Source organism: Lissotriton vulgaris, chromosome 5 (assembly GCF_964263255.1).
Source record: "Lissotriton vulgaris chromosome 5, aLisVul1.2, whole genome shotgun sequence".
NCBI lineage: Eukaryota > Metazoa > Chordata > Amphibia > Caudata > Salamandridae > Lissotriton > Lissotriton vulgaris.
The window spans coordinates 1645782478-1645803187 of NC_141693.1; the positions used below are offsets into that span (position 1 = coordinate 1645782478).

At 47.6% G+C, this 20710-nt stretch overlaps 1 protein-coding gene across 1 annotated transcript in view; it reads left to right on the forward strand.

Annotated features, from left to right (window-relative positions):
- The window catches only part of PSMC5 (proteasome 26S subunit, ATPase 5), a 116650-nt gene that overhangs the window by 87081 nt on the left and 8859 nt on the right, over positions 1-20710 (forward strand). The window contains exon 10 of the mRNA XM_086923794.1: positions 6493-6603. Coding sequence (XP_086779920.1) covers positions 6493-6603 — 111 coding nt within the window. The remainder of the gene's footprint in view (positions 1-6492; positions 6604-20710) is intronic.

Consider the following 20710-nt stretch of genomic DNA (forward strand, 5'->3'; position numbering starts at 1 on the left):
CGGATCACCGCGAGGACACCTGCATGGCGTGTTCAAAATTCCGGAGCAAGAAGACTTTAAAGATTCGCCGGGCCAATCGGCTCCAGGCTCAATTATCGGCTTCGGCGCCCCCACCAGATGACATTTTCCAGGAATCTGTCGAGGGAGAAGACGACGCGCAAGACTCGGATTCGGGTCCCGCGTGCGAGGAGGAGACCTACGACGCGGGTGACGAGGACTTTTACGAAGTCTCCGACGAGGTAGGGGACGACGATCAGGCTTGTGCCACGATGGGAGATAGCTCGGAGGAGGAGCATCCCCAACCAGACTCAGGGGTTATTCCCCTTCATACGGCCCAGGTCGAGGGATCGCCTTCGGGCCTTACCCAAGATCTAACTATAAGTCCTACGTCCCCGCCTCCGGGCCCGGTCACGGACATTTCTGAACCATCACTGAAGTTTAAGAAACCGAAAGTGAAGCCAACTGGTCACGCACCATCGAAACCGAAACCGAAAGTGGCGCAGGTGCAGAAGGTTCTGGAGGCGTCAACTACAAAGAAAACCAAAATGGCCGACCAGAAGAGTCGCACCAAAATGGCCGACCCGATGGCCTCTGGGTCGGCGCCGAAGGCAAAGCCCTCCGACGCGGCTGCGTCGGCACCAAAAGGGGTTGTGGACCCGAAGACGGCTCCGAAGAAACGTCAGGGCGACGACGCAAATAGGCATGGGGCGCCGGCACCGAAGAAAGTGCCCGCAGTCGATGTGGATCTTGACGATGATGAATCGCTCGAGCCGGTCCAGCCCTCTCCGGCCTTCACGAAGAAGGTGGCGGAATCCTTGCAGCGGATTCGAAAAGCCGGTGTGGATCCCGTTCAGGACAATGTAGCGCCTAAGCTCACGCCTAAACCTACTACGGGCCACACGCCTATCCGTTTCACCCTACCACCCAAGTCGGCGCCGAAGGCCTTCGCGCCGAAGCTGGCAGGAACCTCCAAGGAGCCATTGACGCCTAAAGCTGCCTTGGCGGTGCCAAAGCCTCGACTCCAGCCACTTGCGGTCGAGGAACGTCGTGAGGTATTCATCGACGCCAACACCGGGAAACTGTCGCTCCTCAAGAGGAAGATCACAACGGAGCCGGCGTTGGAACCCTTTAAGATCCCTCTTAAAAACAAGAAGGACTCTGCGGGATCTTCGGCTATGGTGGAACCTGTGTCCCCCCAGGCCCTGGGGCACTCGCCGACACGCTCAGTCGCAGTCGATGCGGACGAGGAGGATGCCGAGTACAACTATCCGGCGTACTCGGATCCGGAGGAGGAACATGTACCTTGGGCCACCGGAGCCGACGCCGACGACCCACAGTCGGGTCAGGACACTCAACTTTTCGCCGCCAAGACGTCCCCGACAGAAGACTCGGCGGCCTTCAATGCTCTGATAGAGAGAGCAGCGGCCAACCACGACGTCGAACTGCACTCAGACCCCGTGGATGCGGACTTCTTGTTCGACACCTTCTCGGTGGCTGAGAAGTCTGTCAAGACGCTGCCGATGCTTAAAGGGGTGCTTAAACATGCCGCAGAAGTTTTCAAGGAACCCACACGGGCGCGTGTGGTCAACCCTCGAATCGACAGGAAATATAAGGCAGCTCCCACAGATCCTACATATATCAGGGGACACTTGCCACTGGACTCCTTGGTTGTTTCCAACGCTCGGAAGAGGGCGAACTCTCAAACGACTGGTGACGCTCCTCCCCCAGACAAGGAGTCAAAAATCTTTGAAGCCTCAGGAAAACGGATTGCTGCACAGGCAGCTAACATCTGGAGAATATCTAACACCCAAGCCCTGCTTGCACGTTATGATAGGGCCCATTATGACACACTAGAGGCCATCCTACAACACTTGCCTGACCAATACAAGGAGGCAGGAGAGATGCTTATTCAGGAGGGTAAACTCATTACTAACGCATCCATCAAATGTGCACTAGATGTGGCAGACACAGCCTCCAGAGCTATCAATACAAGTGTGTTGCTTAGACGCCATGCCTGGCTTAGAATTTCGGGGTTCAAGCCCGACATCCAGACTACTATACTAAATCAAACAGTAAATCCTGACCATCTGTTTGGCCCTGAGGTGGATGCCTCCCTGGAAAAAATGAAAAAAGACACGGAAACTGCCAAGTCAATGGGGGCTTTACAAAGTCAGCAGTTTCGGAGTGGCTCCTTTCGCCGCTCAAATTCAAAAGGCACCTCAAGGGGACAGGCATCCCAGTCCACACAATATTACAAAGGCAACACCCAAGCCTCGTATAACAACAAAGGTAGAGGTGGTTACAGAGGCAATAATGTCAAAGGCAGGGGACGTGGAAACAATGGCTCCAGGTCCACCACCACCAACAAGCAGTGACGCCTTGTCACTGCCCCCCGACCACACAACACCGGTCGGGGGGAGACTCCAGCAGTTCCTGCCGGCGTGGGAGTCCATCACCACGGACAGGTGGGTGAGGTCTCTTATCCAGTACGGGTACTGTCTAGAGCTTACGTCCATTCCACCGGACATACCGCCAAGAAGCCGTCCTATGTCCGGCGAGCACTTGACCTTGTTGCAGCAAGAAGTTCTAGTCATGCTGCAAAAAGGGGCAATAGAGCTCGTTCCATTGCAAGAACGGGGAACAGGGGTTTACTCCCTGTATTTTTTGATCCCCAAAAAGGACGGGTCCCTCAGACCGATCCTGGACCTCAGGCCCCTGAACTGGTACATCCTCTCGGAGCACTTCCATATGCTCACGTTGCAGCAGGTGCTTCCCCTGCTTCAGCAGGGGGACTTCCTGGCTACGCTGGATCTAAAGGATGCCTACTTTCATATCTCCCTGCATCCTCCCACAGGAAGTATCTCAGATTCACGATCTTAGACCAGCATTACCAGTTCAAGGTCCTGCCGTTCGGGGTCACCACGGCACCAAGGGTATTTACAAAATGCCTGGCGACCGTGGCGGCGCATCTCCGTCGCCAGCACGTCCACGTCTTTCCCTACCTGGACGACTGGCTCATTCAAGCAAGGACAGAACAGCAGTGCGTCGACCACGTGTCACGCACCATTCATCTCCTTCACGATCTGGGATTCTCTCTGAACTACCCAAAGTCCCATCTCCAGCCCGCCCACGTGCGACAGTATCTGGGCGCAACAATCAACACTCTGGCAGCCACTGCGCAGCCAAATTCGGTGAGAATCGCCAGTATCCAGGCGCTGATCCAACGATTCAGACCCCAACACTCGATTCCTGCGAGGGTGTTCATGCAGTTGATAGGCATGATGGCCTCCTGCATCTCCATTGTCCCGCACGCGAGACTACATATGCGTCCGCTTCAGGAGTGCCTGGCACGTCAGTGGACTCAGGCTCATGGGCAACTGACAGACCTAGTGTTGGTGAGCGGTCGGGCTTACAACTCTCTGCATTGGTGGAATCCACAAAACCTTTGCAAGGGCCGACCATTCCAAGAGCCTGTCCCACAGATTATCCTGACAACGGACGCCTCTCTCCAGGGATGGGGAGCGCATGTACTCCATTACACTGTGCAGGGACTGTGGACACTACAGCAACGGAAGATGCACATCAATGTGTTGGAACTGATGGCAATCTTCATGGCCTTGAAGGCGTTCAAAGTACATCTGTGCAACAAAGTCGTGTTGATCCGGACGGACAACATGACAGCCATGTACTACATTCTGAAACAGGGAGGCACACACTCTCCACAGCTGTCTCATCTGGCTCAGAGCATGTGGAAGTGGGCCATTCAGAGTAACATCTTCCTCATGGCAGAGCATCTCCCGGGCAAGGACAATCAAATGGCGGACCTGCTCAGCAGGCACAGCCATCAGATGCACGAGTGGGAGATACATCCATCAGTACTCCAACCGTACTTCCAAAGGTGGGGTCATCCAGAGATAGACCTATTCGCCACAAAGGAGAACGCAAAATGCCAAAGCTTCGCCGCCAGGTTCCCACACCCGCAATCACAGGGCAATGCGATGTGGATGAACTGGTCAGGCAGATTTGCGTACGCTTTTCCCCCAGCACCTCTGATACCGCTGGTGGCACGCAAGCTCAGGCAGCACTCCATGACGCTCATCCTGGTTGCTCCAACGTGGGCTCGCCAACCATGGTACACCACGTTTCTGGAACTCTCCGTGGTACCGCATCAAAGGCTTCATCTCACTCCCAGCCTTCTGACGCAGAGCCATGGCGACATTCAGCACCCAGACCCGCAACAGCTCAACCTGGCGATCTGGCTCCTGAAGTCCTAGAGTTTGGCTACCTCAATCTTCCTCCCGACTGCATGAACATCATTCGGGAGGCAAGGAAGCCCACTACTAGAGCTTGCTATGCGGCTAAATGGAAGAGGTTTGTCATCTACTGTGCTACCCACAATATTGACCCGCTAGATGCTTCCATTCAAAACATCATCTGTTACCTTTTTCACCTGTATCGATGCAATCTAGCGTACTCTTCCATCCGCATTCACCTATCTGCTATAGCAGCATACCTCCAGAATAGGCAGCACCTGTCACTCTTTAAGGTCCCTGCTATCAAGGCTTTTCTGGAAGGACTCAAAAGGGTCATTCCACCAAGGACCCCACCAGCGCCAGAATGGAACCTCAATGTGGTTCTTACAAGGCTGATGGGTCCTCCCTTTGAGCCACTGCACTCTTGTGAGCTTCAGTTTCTAACTTGGAAGGTTGCGTTCTTAATAGCCATTACATCGCTACGGAGGGTTAGTGAACTGCAGGCGCTCACCATCCAAGAACCTTTCTTCCAAGTACATGCTAACAGGGTGGTGCTCCGCACTAACCCTAAATTCCTACCCAAAGTGGTATCACAATTCCACATAAATCAAACAATTGAATTGCCAGTGTTTTTCCAAAACCCAGAGACGCTGGCGGAGCGCATGCTCCACACCCTTGATGTGAAAAGGGCTTTAATGTACTATGTAGACAGGACGAAAGATTTCCGCAAAACCAAACAACTTTTTGTTGCTTTTGCCACACACCACAAGGGAAACGCTATCTCCAAAGCAGGGATAGCTAGATGGATAGTAAAGTGCATTCAGATCTGTTACGCTAAAGCTAAGCGCACTCTCTCTATCCCACCGAGGGCCCACTCCACCAGGAAGTTAGGGGCCTCTATGGCTTTCCTAGGTAACATTCCCTTAGAAGATATCTGTAGAGCAGCCACATGGTCTACCACACATACTTTCACTAAGCACTACTGTGTAGACGTGCATTCCAAACAGCAGGCAGCTGTTGGTCAGGCTGTTCTAAAAACGCTTTTTCAGACTGCTGCAGCTGGCACGGGCGGCCGCCAATAATGGAGGGACTGCTATGTATTCTATGCACAGATATGAATTCAGCAGCCCACATGCCTCGAACTGCAAATGCTACTTACCAGTATGCATCTGTTCTTGGCATGTAGGGCTGCTGACATTCATATCGCCCACCCTCCTCCCCGGCGCCTGTAGCAGCTGCAGTATTCATTCATATATACACATATGCTCATAGCATGGTCATCACTCACATTCTTCACTCCATCTCTGCCAATGGCTAAAAACAATCTGGGGATGGAGGCGATGCCCATGCGCACTGTAGTCCAGGGGAGGAGCCACCTATCTCGTGATACTTCGAAGACTCTTCCAGGACAACAATGTGCAATCATCCGGACCCAACACTAGGTGGCGATCTATGCACAGATATGAATGTCAGCAGCCCTACATGCCAAGAACAGATGCATACTGGTAAGTAGCATTTGCATTTTAGCCCCATTTTTTGCTTTGACATTTTGCCCCCTCACAAAAAGCTTTCCCAGAGGAGGCAGCTGTACTCTTGAATGATTCCTCACCAGAGGATGAAGAACAAATATTAGTTGAAGCAAAATTCCAAATCCTCCACCTGTCTAAAGATTTTTTTGTAATTGTGGCATAGTCCTCTTGACCATGGTTCTAGGAACAACTATATATCAGTTTTATGTGCAGATTGTCACTAAATCTTTTTTATGGTTGCAAGTTTTAATCCTAAAGTTTTCAGAATTTCTCGCTATGGGAGGCACAAAAAACCTTTCACTTGACTTCATGCCAAAAGCCCAAAGCATGTAAACAGCGTAGTAGAGAAGGTAGTGGGGAGATCAGTGGTTCCAGAGAGAGAGTAACCCGCCCCAAGTAGCAAACACAGCGATAGGTGACGTTTTCCTCTACCGTGTGGAGATTAAGCAAGCTTGTTGCCCAGAGCTGCATAGTGTGAACTCGTGCTTAGAGTGGGCACCGAAGTGAGAATTATCGAGTCTGTGGACAATTGGGTTCAGGACCCTGCCGCGTCGGGAATCGAACCCTGGTCCTGGGTCTGACCTCAGCTTCAGGGTATGCCTCCTCTAACCAGTGAGCCACACTTCTCTGCCTATAGTTAGGATTTTGTGCCTTTTTTCTCTGACAATATAGTGTTTGTTATTTATATTTTTAATGCATTTTATTTGTAGGCACGTCTGGATATTTTGAAGATTCATTCAAGAAAAATGAACCTGACCAGGGGTATAAACTTGCGTAAAATTGCAGAACTCATGCCAGGAGCTTCTGGAGCAGAGGTTAAGGTAAGAAGTAAATGCTTATTTCGTTTTCCTTCTATATGCAATATGTAGAACCATTTTCCATTGTATTCTGCTTTTGTAAACTATCCCACACAATCACAGACTTTGTGATTATCTGTGTGCCATATTATAATAATGTGTAGCTAAATTTGGCAGTCTTATGTGATGTATTTAAGTTCAAACAAGGTCAACATCAGTAATCTACGGTGGATAGTTTGACTGCTAGTATCCGTGCTTTGGTTCCTTACATGTTATACCTATAAAATAGTGTACTTGCAAATCTGATTTCAAACTTAATAAATTCTGTGAATATCTAATACTTCTTTTTTTGTTAGTAGTGCTTTGTACATTTGTAGCAGAAATTAGTTCTGACTTGGCTTGAAATTGCAGCCTTTTTATTTAGTGCTTACTAGATTTATGTGACTTGAAAATTCATATATACAATATAACACATTATATATATTTTCAATAATTAGCACACCTAAATTAATGTTTACAAGCCTCTTTAGTTTTTTCCTATACTGGTATTCAGAGCTTAGTGTGTAAGTAGAGGGTTGCAATTTTTGTTTTAAAGTGTAGCCTGAGGCAGTGCATGGACTGTCTGTCGCTTGTGTGATTGTTTTTATTTTTGTTAACTAAAACTTAACAAGCGGGGCGTGGCTTGAACGGCAGCGGCAATGGCTGCCTGAATGCGTCGCTCAGTAGACAGAGTAGCGATCAAGGCCGAATTCAAGGGACAAACCTCTGCTCATGAAGTTGGGAAGACCAGGCTTCACCTCTCCTCGCCACGTAGCATAGTATGATGCTACGATTCCAGATTCAAATGCTCAGTAAACACTGATTTCCACTTCGCCTCCAGCGACCCTCGCATTCGTGTCGCACATCCTCAAAATGGCGGCATGCCGATGTGCGAAGCTGCCTAATCCCGGCATCTAATACCAGCTCCGGTGGCCCTCTGACTGCCTGAACAGCGCCGCCTCACCGCATTGCCCCAGCGCCACAGAAGGTGGGTGATTTAAATAGCAGCCAATGCGAAAGGAATTTAATTGCTCTCAGACTCCATTTTGCCTGACCTCACAATGGCGGATGGGCACTAGTAGCGAAGCACTTCATCAACAGTTTATATAGACAACTGTGGTCTCAAGGAGCATTACATGGAGTGCAGCACGAGGAACACTGCTTTTATCCCCCACTCGTCTGCTAATCTCTCTACAGAATAAGTGCGCAAGGGCCAGTATGTGTTTTGACGCCCCATGCCTCATGCTTCTGTCGTAAAATGGCAGCGACTGCGAACCTGCGCTGATTCCTTCTATTCTCATCCTCATTTAGCCTCTAGAAAAGCCTCTAGATAAGCGGCCGCACAGCACTCTGCATCAAGTTGACCACTTGCCCAGCTCCTGATCTCCAGACAGCATACAGACGGTGGGGTATGCAGACTGTCCCGGGAGGCGAATTCGCAGCTTGCAAACCACAAGAACCACATCGGATATGACGGCGCCATCTTACCTTCTCATGCTTCTCGCCTCACCACACATGCCTTAACAGGAACGCAGCAGGAGTTCTCCATTGGTGGCCTGCATGTATTCAGCCCGCACGCACCCTGAACTCTACACGTGATGCTTACAACCAGTCTCCAGTGTGGCTTACATCCACTATTCAACGACATCGCAGCATAGTAGAACATCCCTAAGCAGCCCTAAGATAACCATACGTGTTTGAAGCCTGCCTGTGAGCTGTTGTTGTCATTCCACCTTTGCTGGTTCACTGATCCTACTGGTTCTTGCAACAATAAGTTAACCTCTGTGCATGGGGCCGACGGTGATCTGCCTGTAGACTGTTGTGCTAAGCGGATTCTCACTGCACCCACACCAAGATAGAGGAGACGTGTTCCTATCCTGCCCGCATCACTTGTTCATAGCTCACAGCAAATAATGGTCCACTAAATGCTAGCTAGTGCCTCATGATCTCTAATAATAATCCACATTTGGAAAGCGCAAACAATCACCCGTAAGGGTCTCTAGGCTCTGGGGGCCGTCAGGAAGATTAAGCAAGCTATTGCCCAGGGTCACATGGTGCCTGGCAAATCTGCCGCCGGCACGGGGATCAAACCATGACCCCTAGATTCCGGAGTCAGTTGCCTTGGCCGCGGAGCCACACCTCTTCCCTCTCTCTAAGCAGCTCTGCACACCAGACTAATCAATCTGACAGCCCACCCGTACCTGCCATTCCTCGCCATAGCTCTGGAATAATACTCCGCACCGTGTTCCTGCGCTCCGATCTCATCACATCCACTGACGCAAACTCCTGAAACGGAGCGTGTTTCAACAGATCTTGTGCTGACAGGAAAGGTTGCCGGAGTATAATAGAGGGCAAGTGAGCAAGATAGTGACGCCACTATCGAGTTCTCTCACAATTGAGCCCGAACAAATCAGAGCCCTCCTGCATCTGCCTACACTCTGCCGGACAATGGCAGATAGAGAAAGCAGAACGAATAACTAGAAAGTACGCCCAGAACAGTCACCTTCAGAATCTCCAATCAAAGCCAGGTCAGACCCGACAAGCACTATGGACATGATCTTAAAAAAGCTAGCAGAAGTCCATGATTTGGCTAAATCGACTAAAGGCAACACAGATACTATGCAGCTAGAACTTATGGCGATCCGGGCGGACATGAGCACGATGAAAAAGGGCATCAGTGAAGCGGAACAGCACCCAAGCGACGTGGTAGACCGAACCTCCCAATCCTCCAAAATCATAAAGCACCTCCAGAGCACTACAAACTATCTCAAAAGACAAAACGCCGAATTGGAAGATCATATCAGGAGAGGGAACGTACGTATCTTTGGCGTTCCGGAGAACTCGGAGAAGGATGCAGGGTCATGTGTAGCCTTCCTTGAGGCCTGGATACCAATCATCACGGGGATTACATTCCAACACGGCCTGGAACTCGACAGAGCACATAGAATTCCAACGTTCAATGTCCAGGGGAGGAAAGTCCCTTGATCTGCAAGCCACTCCGGTACCAACATGTTGAGGCCATTTTGCAGTTTGCCAGGAAAAACCACCACGTCACTGGGGAAGGTCAACGCATAATATTCACCCAAGACTACTCTAAGGAAACCGTTTAAACGAGAAAAGGATTCCTGCTTCTGAGGGATAAACTGAAGGCAAAATATATAAAATTTTCCTTTGCAGGTCCATTGAAGTTCAAAATCATCGAAAATGGCAGACCACATCTCTTTTCAAGCCCTCAGGAACTTGCACACCATCTAGAAGATTCTCCAACACAGAGCATGGACCTGACCAGCGGTTCTTCCAACAAGAGGAAAACAGAGATCCAGGACTCTTCTATCCCCTGAACCGCCTGGTCAAGTACTCCACTGGTATTGACTGTTTTAGCCTATTGGCTTCTTTCTAGCTAGATGGCTTCTATATTATTTCCTGTTTACAAAATGTTGCCTATTGACAAGCCGGCTTCACGCCATTATATGTCCCTGCAGGGGCAGCTTGCTAGAACTCTCTAGGTCTCCCTCTTTGGGCTCTGTGGTTTGATGGTTCTAGACTTCCATTACAACTTCCCCGTTTGCCAAGTTCGAACCTATTCTAATCCATTTTAAAGGGTATGCTAGTTCATGTGCTTGAAATCACCTATGTTCCTTGACAGTACCACACCTAAGCTGTGGTGTAGTTCTCAATCCATACTTTTCCTGAAGAATCATTGTTCCATTTTATCTCTTTGCTGCCTCTAATGGTACTGTCGTCGCAGCTCCTGCATTCGATTTTTCCGTGGGGGGGGGGGGTTGGCAGTGGGTAGGGAGGGTGGGGAGGTATGGGGGGTGGGAGGGAGGGGCGGGGGTGAGTTGGGGGGGTTGAGGGTAAATGTATTAATGGTTGTTTCCCTTTAGTTTATTTGTTGCTCCTTATTTTTTGCTGACAATACCTCTTCTGTAGCATCACAGGAGTCATACACAGGCTCCTATTCAGCCATCGCACGTATCCTTGTAGGAAAGAAAGTCCACAAATAACTAGTTCCATAATTCGCTGCGGTCACTATGCAGTGGGTGACGCTCAAAGGCTTCGTCTTCCCGATTATAGTTACCGTTATGACACCCACCCTCCTAGAGATCAACACTCTCTAGATGTCTCAAACTGAATCCCTATTAGAAAATCTCAACATGGTTTCTCTGAACGTCAAGGGCCTCAACCAACCAGTGAAACGAAGAAAAGTCTTTGACTACTTAGTAAAATCAAAAGGGGACGTCATCCTGCTCCAAGAGACTAAGCTATCAGAGGAAGATATGAGTTTTATAAATCTAAACTGGGTTTCACACACTTTATGCTCCTCGTCCGTCCACAAGAAAAGAGGGGTGATCACCCTAATCTCAAAGAAATCAAACATCTCCATTACCCCACACACTTATGACGCAGACAGCAGGCTATTAATCGCCCACATCTTGAGAGACGAGGACCCCATCCACGTGGTAAATATATACGGTCCTAACTCTGATGACCCAGACTTTTGGGAATCTGTCCTCTATTGAGAACATACCGCAAGATGAACTCTTGATTGTAGGTGGCAACTTCAATCTCCCGTTAGACCCCCTAATAGACCGCCAATCCAAACACACATATCAACCATCCCGCTCTCACGAGTCGCTCACTCGCATGTGCTCCAAATTTAACCTAAGAGATCCCTGGCGCTTCCAACACCCTGATGGAAGGGACTACACATTTTATTTGGCCCCACATAATTTGTACTCCAGAATGGACTATATTCTAATCTCTAGCCCCTTCACTCATTTTATAGAAGAAACGGACATAGCACCTAAACTAGTATTGTAGCGTGAATCTTTCTGGATTCACTATGCTGTGCATGTTCCGCCATCTTGTTGTTGGAGTCGGAAAGTGCTTTGTATTTTTTTTTTTTTTTTTTTTTTGCTGGGAGAGGTTGCAAAACCTGATTCCTCTGGTGAGGCTACAACCCCCATTTGTATGTGTGCAGGCTCTCAGATTATTTTTCCGCCATGGAGATCAGAGGTGCACTGAAGACGTCTCGGATGTGACAGCAGCAGAGGCTGGCAAGAAAAGAGAGCCCACCAGAACCCCTCGAGAGGGGTGGAAGCAGAGCAAGTAATGATTTCAATGGCAGAACGAAGTCTCCAGGTATTTGGGGGGTGGGGGGGTTCTCTGCAGGGAGCTGATAATTCATCCAACCTTGAGGTAAGAATTTGCTCCTTTATTAATTAGACAATGAGCAAACCACGGATGATTTGCTTCGGGTACCAGCAGTGTGCCATTGTGCTGTTTACTTGTACACTTTGTGTCTTCGTTACTGAAGCCTACTTCTTAGTTTGTGCTAAGTTGGGAACGCACAACACATGGAGAGCACAGCACCGCTAATAATGGGACAGGGGATGTTTGTATATCACGTCCGTGTCTTTCAGTGGTTTACAATCTGAATTTCAAAGTGGGAAAAGATAGGTGGAAACGCACAACTGTGCCTCTTCCACACAGCACAACAACTCTGGGTGTTTCTTAAAAATGGTTTTAACACCCAATTCTCAAGCTTAGCTACAGAACGTTTTTTACTAAACAGGGCTAGGGCGTAAATGTAAAACGCTCTATGCTTACAGTAAAAAAATAAACATTTTAATAAATAAAAAACGAAGGCGGGTTGTTTTTCTAATTTGGCACAAATCTTAGAAGATACCACAAAGAATACTCAGGCCTACACCATAAGCAGGCCTAGACCTAAAAGTTCTCCCTCACAAACGGGGAAAAAAAAACAGCAGATATTACCAGGCCTCATGGCAGAACAAAACCTTTCTTCAGCAACTGGACATATCTGTACACAACACTTCGAGCGGGCCGCCATTTGCTGCCCACATCTTGGCAAATGGAGGGAAGGGCCATAAAACACCCCCACTCCACTTCAAAGCGGGCACAAGGGATTCTTCAGAGTTGAAGGCAATCCCCCACCCATAAATTGCCAGCTTATCTCCAAGAGCGTATTCCTCTGATGCTCTCTAGTAACAGGCAGAGACAGGGGAATTTGGAGAAGGGGCCCCAGCAACAACATAAAATGTTTGTTACCGAGTACTAGGGATATCAAATCTATTACATAACCCCCACATAGAAAATAACGCAAGGGCCCAAAAAACGCGCTACAAGCGTTGGCCGCTAAAGGCATTTAACTTAAATAGTAAGCCGCAGGTCATAAATAGCAAATGATGCTGCATCCAACACGCATTAACACGTGTACCAGGGCACATTTTATCTCAGCTGCAAAATGAAACCGCTACCTCACAATTTTGGAGCAAAAGCGATACAGATCAAGTACACACAAAATGCCCTGTATTGCTCCAGAAACTGCCAAGCTTTAAACTAAGGAAAAAGCAACAGTTCACAAATAACCTATGCTGGCGCTTCAAACACGCATTAGGACGTGGGCCAGCGCAACTGCAAAAGAAACAGCTGCCTTACAACAATTGTGCAAAGTCCTAAACAATCCATGTACAAGGCACATGGCCAGGAATATCACAATAACACAGGTAATATGCAAATAGATTACCAATGACTAATGCCACTTTCGAAGCATTATTCTCCTGCTGCAGGGCACTGCAACCGTCAGAATCACAAACGTGTTGACACCACAAGGCACAAAGGCGCGCGCATTGCTGCTTTACCTACAGGGCCACTGCAACCCCTGACGTGGCAAGGCTATGTTAATCCCTGCTACAAGGGATCAAGAATGAATAGCATTACTCTTGCACGCATAAACACAGGGGCTGGGGCGACATGTAGACAAGTACATACAGCCATGCACCCTTTTACTCTATAAAGGTTACACCCATAAAGGGCAGAGTAAAGGGAAAATATTCGGGGTCGCATTTGCATGCACCCAAGAGATATACAGTCAGCCCTTATTGCAGCTCACACATTGGAACACATCCAAACACATAATACCCACAGCAAAGGTGGGTTATATATTATATATATGTGTATATATGTCATAGGCGCATATATGTATATCTAGGTATTTCAATGTACAGGGATACATATAAAGATATATCCATGAAGAAAACACTAAATAAATACATAAATAAAAGATTTATAAACATTGGTATATGTAGTTGTATGTATGTATACATATATCTTTGTACAAAGGTACATTCAACTATAGGGGTGTGTACAGTTTTCGTATAGGGCTAGGTATATGTATACAGATATATGTGGGTATATACATATCCTTGTGTGTAGAAGTGTAGGTATGTATAGGCGTATGTATGCTCCATTTACCAGTAACACTCAGCGCATGGCGCCTGGGTAAAATATAAAACATACATAGTTTCTGAAACACAGGGTGCTGCTGATAGGACACAAGCAAAAACCACAATTGATGGACAGAATGCAGAACAATGTCATACATTCACCCCAGTACAGAGATCTGGGCCCAAATCCATCGTTTTTTTGCACTCCACACCACCCCACCCCAGTTCAGACATGGCCATATGCAAATCAGTCTGACCCTGTGCCTCATGGGAACAGTCCAGCCCGAACTGCCAAGCCATGCCTTCCCTGGACCGGAAACAAGCTTCCGAGGACCGGTTTCTGGCATTCCAGCCGTCTTCAGCCCGGCTTGCTTAAATCCAGTGGTGTGGAGTGCATGGGACTCACGTCTTAGCATACCCTTCCCACTCGTGGCGACAACTGCAAAAACCACAATTGATGGACATTATCTGACCTAGGGTATTAGCCGCCTAGCCCTGGGTTTCTGGTAAGAAATGATAACGGCCGCTTGCAGGTGAGTCTCACATTTCGCGGTCTATAAAAATGCAAATACCAAGTAATTCTGCAACCTTTATTTATGAACACAAGTACACTCAAACTCCAATTGCAGAATCTAGCAGCGTTCTTTTAAAAGTGCACAATACCCCTGGCTCTGAATGCAAGTCACCACAGTAGTTTTTTTTATTGCTCTCTCAATACCACGAATTTTACAATATTTAGAATCAAAAGATGCATTTAAATTCTGTGTTTGAAGATAAATATATAATGTACTCTAGATGGAAGTCAATGTCAGTTATTTTTAAATAAATGAGCACTTCATTCTAAATACAAGTACAGTGGCAGTGCTTTTTAAATGAACTTGGAAACAAGTAAATTCAAGTCGCTTTGCAGCTTCTTAAGTCAACACAGTGCAGTGTAAATGTATATTGTTTCCTAATTAACCAAAGTGGATGCAATTCCAACTCAACTATGCGGACCATTTTACCGTTACACTTGTTTCTTTTCTGGAAGTAAACAAAAAAGTAAACCTGGGCTCTGCTCTTACTTACCTCTGTGGATGTCTGTCACCTCTTCCCTCACTACCTCGAGGAGGTCACGTCACGTGCAGTGCCCATTCTGAACAGCACCCCCGAGTGCTCGAGGCCACAGCTCTGTAGTACAAGCATTTGCAAAGCAATAGCTTTCGCATTTACACGAGTTTGAGCTATTGACATTGCCAATAACAGTGCCTTTTATTTGTGTTTTCATTTTTAAAACATAAATAAAAGGCATTGTCATTTACAATACCAATAGCTTAAACTTGTGTAAATGAGACCTATTGCATTGCAAATGCTTGTAGTGCTTAGATGTGGAATACGAGTCTGTTGCATTCCAGCGCAGCACGCACATTTACCGAGAGGTGGGGTCGGCTATTTACATGGGACGCAAACGTTGAAAATCGCGTTCATAGTAAACTTTGACGCTGGGCTTTTTGCTACAGATGTTATTCAATGAAGCTGGCCCGTTACACAACGCACTCGATAAACTAGATTTTCCCTTAGAGCCGGGTGGTGGGCTATGCTCATTCTATCGACCTAGGAAGAGCGAAGCCCTGATCGGTCCTACCTTAGACTTTTAGCAGCAAGTTTTACAAAGGACTTCTCAGTAAATACAGCTCTGTAGACCAGCTGTCGAAAATCATTTTTTTTAAAACATACGAGAACTGGGATCATGAGTCCAATGCGGAAGTAGTGGCAACATGCAGAAATACATGAGTTAACTACTGTTCTCTCAGGAAAATGTTATTTATGGCCCATTACGCGAAAGTGAAAACACTCAAACCACAAGACCTGAGTGAGGCAGGGGCACGAGAAGGGCCGGGATGTTGTTGGTTGCAGGCTGGCAGGAGAACCTAGGAACCGAACGTCCTGCAGGCTCACCCAAAACAAAGCTGTTTTGCTCTCTTGTGGTGGTGAGACTTGCTTATCAGACTGACTGGGGGAGTGGGGGGTTATTGTTCATCACTTTTTTTTAAAACTAATTTGAAACTGTGCCTTCTATGACTGACGCCGATTGGTATCCATGACGTCTGGTGTCCGTGAAGAAAGATGAAGCTGGGTGGGTAGCAGCAGACGCAGGCAAACAAACGGCAGAGGACCATTGGACATAAAAAACAAGAGTGCACCAAACACATGAGAAGAAAAGCCAAAAGTAAAGGGACAGTGGCAGGGGTAGTCCCCACCAAAGTTAAAACCCACCCAAAGGCGTCATAACGAGCAGCCTTTAACAAATGAAAATAAAGCAATTTTCACAGTCAAAGGAAACAACGCATGGTAAGCGGTGGCCGTGGCCTATGCATCCAGAGTAGCTGCTCCATGCCTCGCAAAGCAGCGCTTGCGCACTGCTAGGCTCAACCTAAAAACCAACCTACTTAGCTGGTCAGAAAACACAGTCTGAAATTATAATGGCCCTCGAAAAAGTGTCTTGTTGCCAGAAATATTTCAGAGTTGCAGGGACAGGTTACTCTCATCCGTTATTAAAGACTGCCACTTCCAAATATTGGCACGAAATAAAGCCTTTCACGCAGACCAGCCTCATCTCATCGTGCATGGTTAAGAATGCATGTTGGCACATTCAGCAATACTACGCTGACATGCTGTGTAGAGTGAAAAGGCCTCAAAGTGCTTATAACTCGTACAACATAGACTCGTGAAATGAATATCATGGTCAGTGCTGCATTTATATCCAGGTGCAACATGTCAGCCCGTTCAATAACAGTTCCCGTGACATGTTACATTCAGCGTCTAGTAGCCTTGGCATTCATACGCTCTATAAATACGTTACTTGCTTACTTACATGTGAGATTAAATGACTTGTGCCGAGGTGCATTATTCATAAAACCGCACAACCTAGCTGGTCGGAAAAGAGACGCTCAATTTACTGATGTCATCCCATGCAAAAAACACAGGTTTGTTACTAAGCATTACTGAGGTACAACTATAAGCTTGATGCTGGAATCAACTGCAGTGCCACGTTACTAATGTATAGTGTGTCAGTATGTCATGCGAAAAGTTGTGGGTGGCCACGATTGAGGGTTCTGAACTTCGTGCAAATTTTTACAGTGACTGTTAGTTGTAGTAAAAGGGCCCGAAATACATGCTTATCCAATCATTGACATCTATGCAAAGAACACAGTGCAATGGTCAGATGTGCCAATTGTAATTCTAATTCTATGCAAAAGTGTGTGAAGGTGGTACACAGCTGTCAAAATATTTGCAAGGCGAAAGATGGAGAAGCAAGTGTGTACAGTGAAGTGGGTACATTGTGTGTGGGATAATTGGTGGACCGAAGGAGATATGTGGAAGTATGTGCAGGACAGAGGTTGCTGAAGAGGATAGAGAAAGTCTGAGATCTGCAGAATGAGTGTTCCATAAAGATGCAAAGAGAAAAAGAGCATGAATGTCTAACAAAGAGACTGCAGAAGAGAGGGGTGTGAAGAGGCAGGCAGGTGTGCTCAAGACACTCTGACCTTTCCCCTTCTACAGACCATAATAATGTTTACTTCCCAGTGTGCCTAAGCAGTTTAAATATCATTCCCAGAAAAGAAACCTTGTTTAAATGACACTGACAAAAAGTAATCAGAAGCTGAAGGTGGGCTGTAAGCCCCCTGACTGAGAACAGTATGTCGAGAGACGGCGCTTGCGCTGCCTAGACTCGACCTTAGAAGTGTTAAGACATGGCCAGCATTGACTACGTCATAGTTTTTAAAATTTTTATTTTCTACCAAACATGCTGCACAGCAGCTTGCCTGCTGTACAACATGGTTACAAGACCATAGCTCTGTTATTTGGCTTTGTCGATTTTCCTTTTTTGTAAGCTATGCTGTGCAACTGTTGGTTAGTATGGATGAAAGTAACAAGCAATTACAATGCAATGGTCTCGGCATTGTGAAAGTTAGAGCTATTGGCATTGCGCATTACATTGTTTTTAATTATGTTTTGGTTTTTAAAACATAAATAAATGGCATTGTCATTTACAATGCCAATAGCTTAATCGCTCACAAATGTGAGACCTATTGCATTTGCACCGACTTAGAGCCACACACACACACACACACAAAGCCACCCACACAATCATTCACATAGAGCCACCTACACACACACAGCCACCCACACATAGAGCCACCTACAAAAAAAGCTACCCACAGAGCCACCCACACACAGCCACACACAGACACAGAGCCACACACACAGACACAGAGCCACACAGACAGAGCCACACACACACACAGACAGAGCCACACAGACAGAGCCACACAGACAGAGCCACACAGACAGAGCCACACAGACAGAGCCACACAGACAGAGCCACACAGACAGAGCCACACAGACAGAGCCACACAGACAGAGCCACACAGACAGAGCCACACAGACCGAGCCACACAGACAGAGCCACACACACACACACAGACAGCCGCACACACACAGACAGAGCCCCCCACGCAAAGACTGAGCCCCCCCACACACACACCACCCCCCACACACACCACCCCCCACACACACCACCCCCCCATGCACACTGAGCCCCCCACGCACACTGAGCCCCCCATGCTCACTGAGCCCCCCACGCAGACACACACCACCCCCCACACACACTGAGCCCCACACACACACTGAGCCCCCCACACACTGATCCCCCCACACACAGACACACACCACCCCCCCCACACACACACACACAGACACACACCACACCCCCCCACACACACACAGACACACACCACCCCCCTCACACACACGCACACCCCCCCCCCCCACACACACACACAGACATACACCCCCCCCACACACACACCCCACACACACAGGGAAAAGAGGCCAGATAAGCAAGCACAACGAGGAAACTGGGGGGGGGGGGCAGAAAAGCAAGCACAACGAGGAAACAGGGGGGGGGGGGCAGAAAAGCAAGCACAACGAGGGAACTAAGGCAAGAAAACGGGCACAATCAGGGAACCGCGGTAAGAAAAGCGGCCAGCGGGGTGGATGACTCGCCAGCTTCTCTACTTTCGGCGGCGGTCCAGCCCTTCATGAAGTGAATACCAGCTTTCTGTGCATCGCACACCCTTCATGAAGTGAATACTGGCTTTCCTTGCATCCCTTTCCTTCCCTGAACAAAATATCAGCTTTCTCTGCATCACGCTCTGTTTATGAAGTTAATATCCGCTTTCTCTACATCACGCTCCGTTTATGAAGTTAATATTAACTTTCTATGCATTGGTCTCCATTCAGGAAGTGAATTTTGAATTTCTCTGCATCGTGCTTCAGCTTTGCTTTTTGCATGGCACATACTTTCTCTTCATAAGCTCAGCTCAGACTTTTTAACCTTTTTGGGAACATGCTTTTCCACAAGTAATCTCTTCAATCCTGACACTATTCTTCTTAGGCATGATTAAATGACAGCGAGGGCTGCAGAAGAGACAGAGACCCGAGGTTAAAACGTTCCAAGTTCGGCAACAGCTTTTCTTTTCTCCTGCTCACACGGCTCCCATTCCCAGGCGAGCGGAGCCAGGGTGCAGCCGCAACCACCGGTCCCCGGCACACACGAACACACACACAGCCACCACGCAGACGCAATTCTGGATCTCCTCGCACAAAACGACTACCCAATCTCGCGTTTGCCAGTAAATTCACTGTGTAAAACCTACCCGGATCGTTAGTTTGGAGGGAGGAAAGCCGCAGGCCCACAATTACGCAGATACATGTTCGTCGAGGGAAGCTGTGGCGCGCAAACGATGGCTTCTCGCACACAGAGGTAGGCCGGGGCTTTTTGCCAGCTTGTGTCTCTTACGGCGGATGCGGAGGAGCTGATGCTGCATCAGAGGCTGATTGTGGCAAATCAGTGATTAAACAAGCAAAATGGTGGCAGCAGCTGCAGATAAGCCCCGTCCTTTTCAGACTGGGGGGCGTGTTTTTTAGGTTTGATTGACTAAAGACCTCACAGATAGAAAGAACCTAAAAAAAACACACCCCCGAATCCCAAAAATACAGGGCTTAAATGGAAAGATGCCCCTCTTCTCCAATGGCTGGCCAGCATTTACGAGGCCAGCCAATGGAGAAGAGGGGCGGGTTTAAGCCCCACTACTAGAAACAAAGTCTCGAGCGAGACTGCGCAAGCGCAGCCTACGCTAGCCGAGACCTAAAAATGGGGGGAAAAGCACTATGCTTACTGCTATACTAATAACTAAAAAACACTGACCAAGACAATAGATCTCGCAGAGGCAAGACTTATTACACTGATTCCTTTGTATTGGTGTTACATTGGTCTTGGATTTTTTGGGGGAATTCTAAAACAGAAAGGACCTGCTTAGAGTTGGTGGACTTTTCTGCCTATCCAAGGGCGGGTTGACTCTTTCCAAATTAAAATTGGACAGGCCTTCAATCTTAAAACAGGTTTATATGAATAATATTGCATCTGCTCTTCGTAGTCTTTGGTATTTTTTTTTAATTCAGGCACACTTTTCAATAAGCCAGTATTCAGTATTGCTGTAACACCTTGAAAAAAACGAAACCCTTTCAATAAAGTTGGTGAGATAAGCATCACTAGTTAAGAATAGCTGAACAACAAGAGAAATGCGTATCTGACATTTTTAACAGGAAACCCTTTTATGTAATGTGTATGTTTAGTAATGTGCTCTGCATTGTATTGCTGCTTATAACCATTGAATTACAATTTAGCCCTCACATCTGTTTTGGTAAAAACGTACACACTGTTCCAGGTCCTGAAAGTGAAGGCTCCCATGAGAAATTACAGTACTTCACACTTAACTTAGGCAGACTATTTC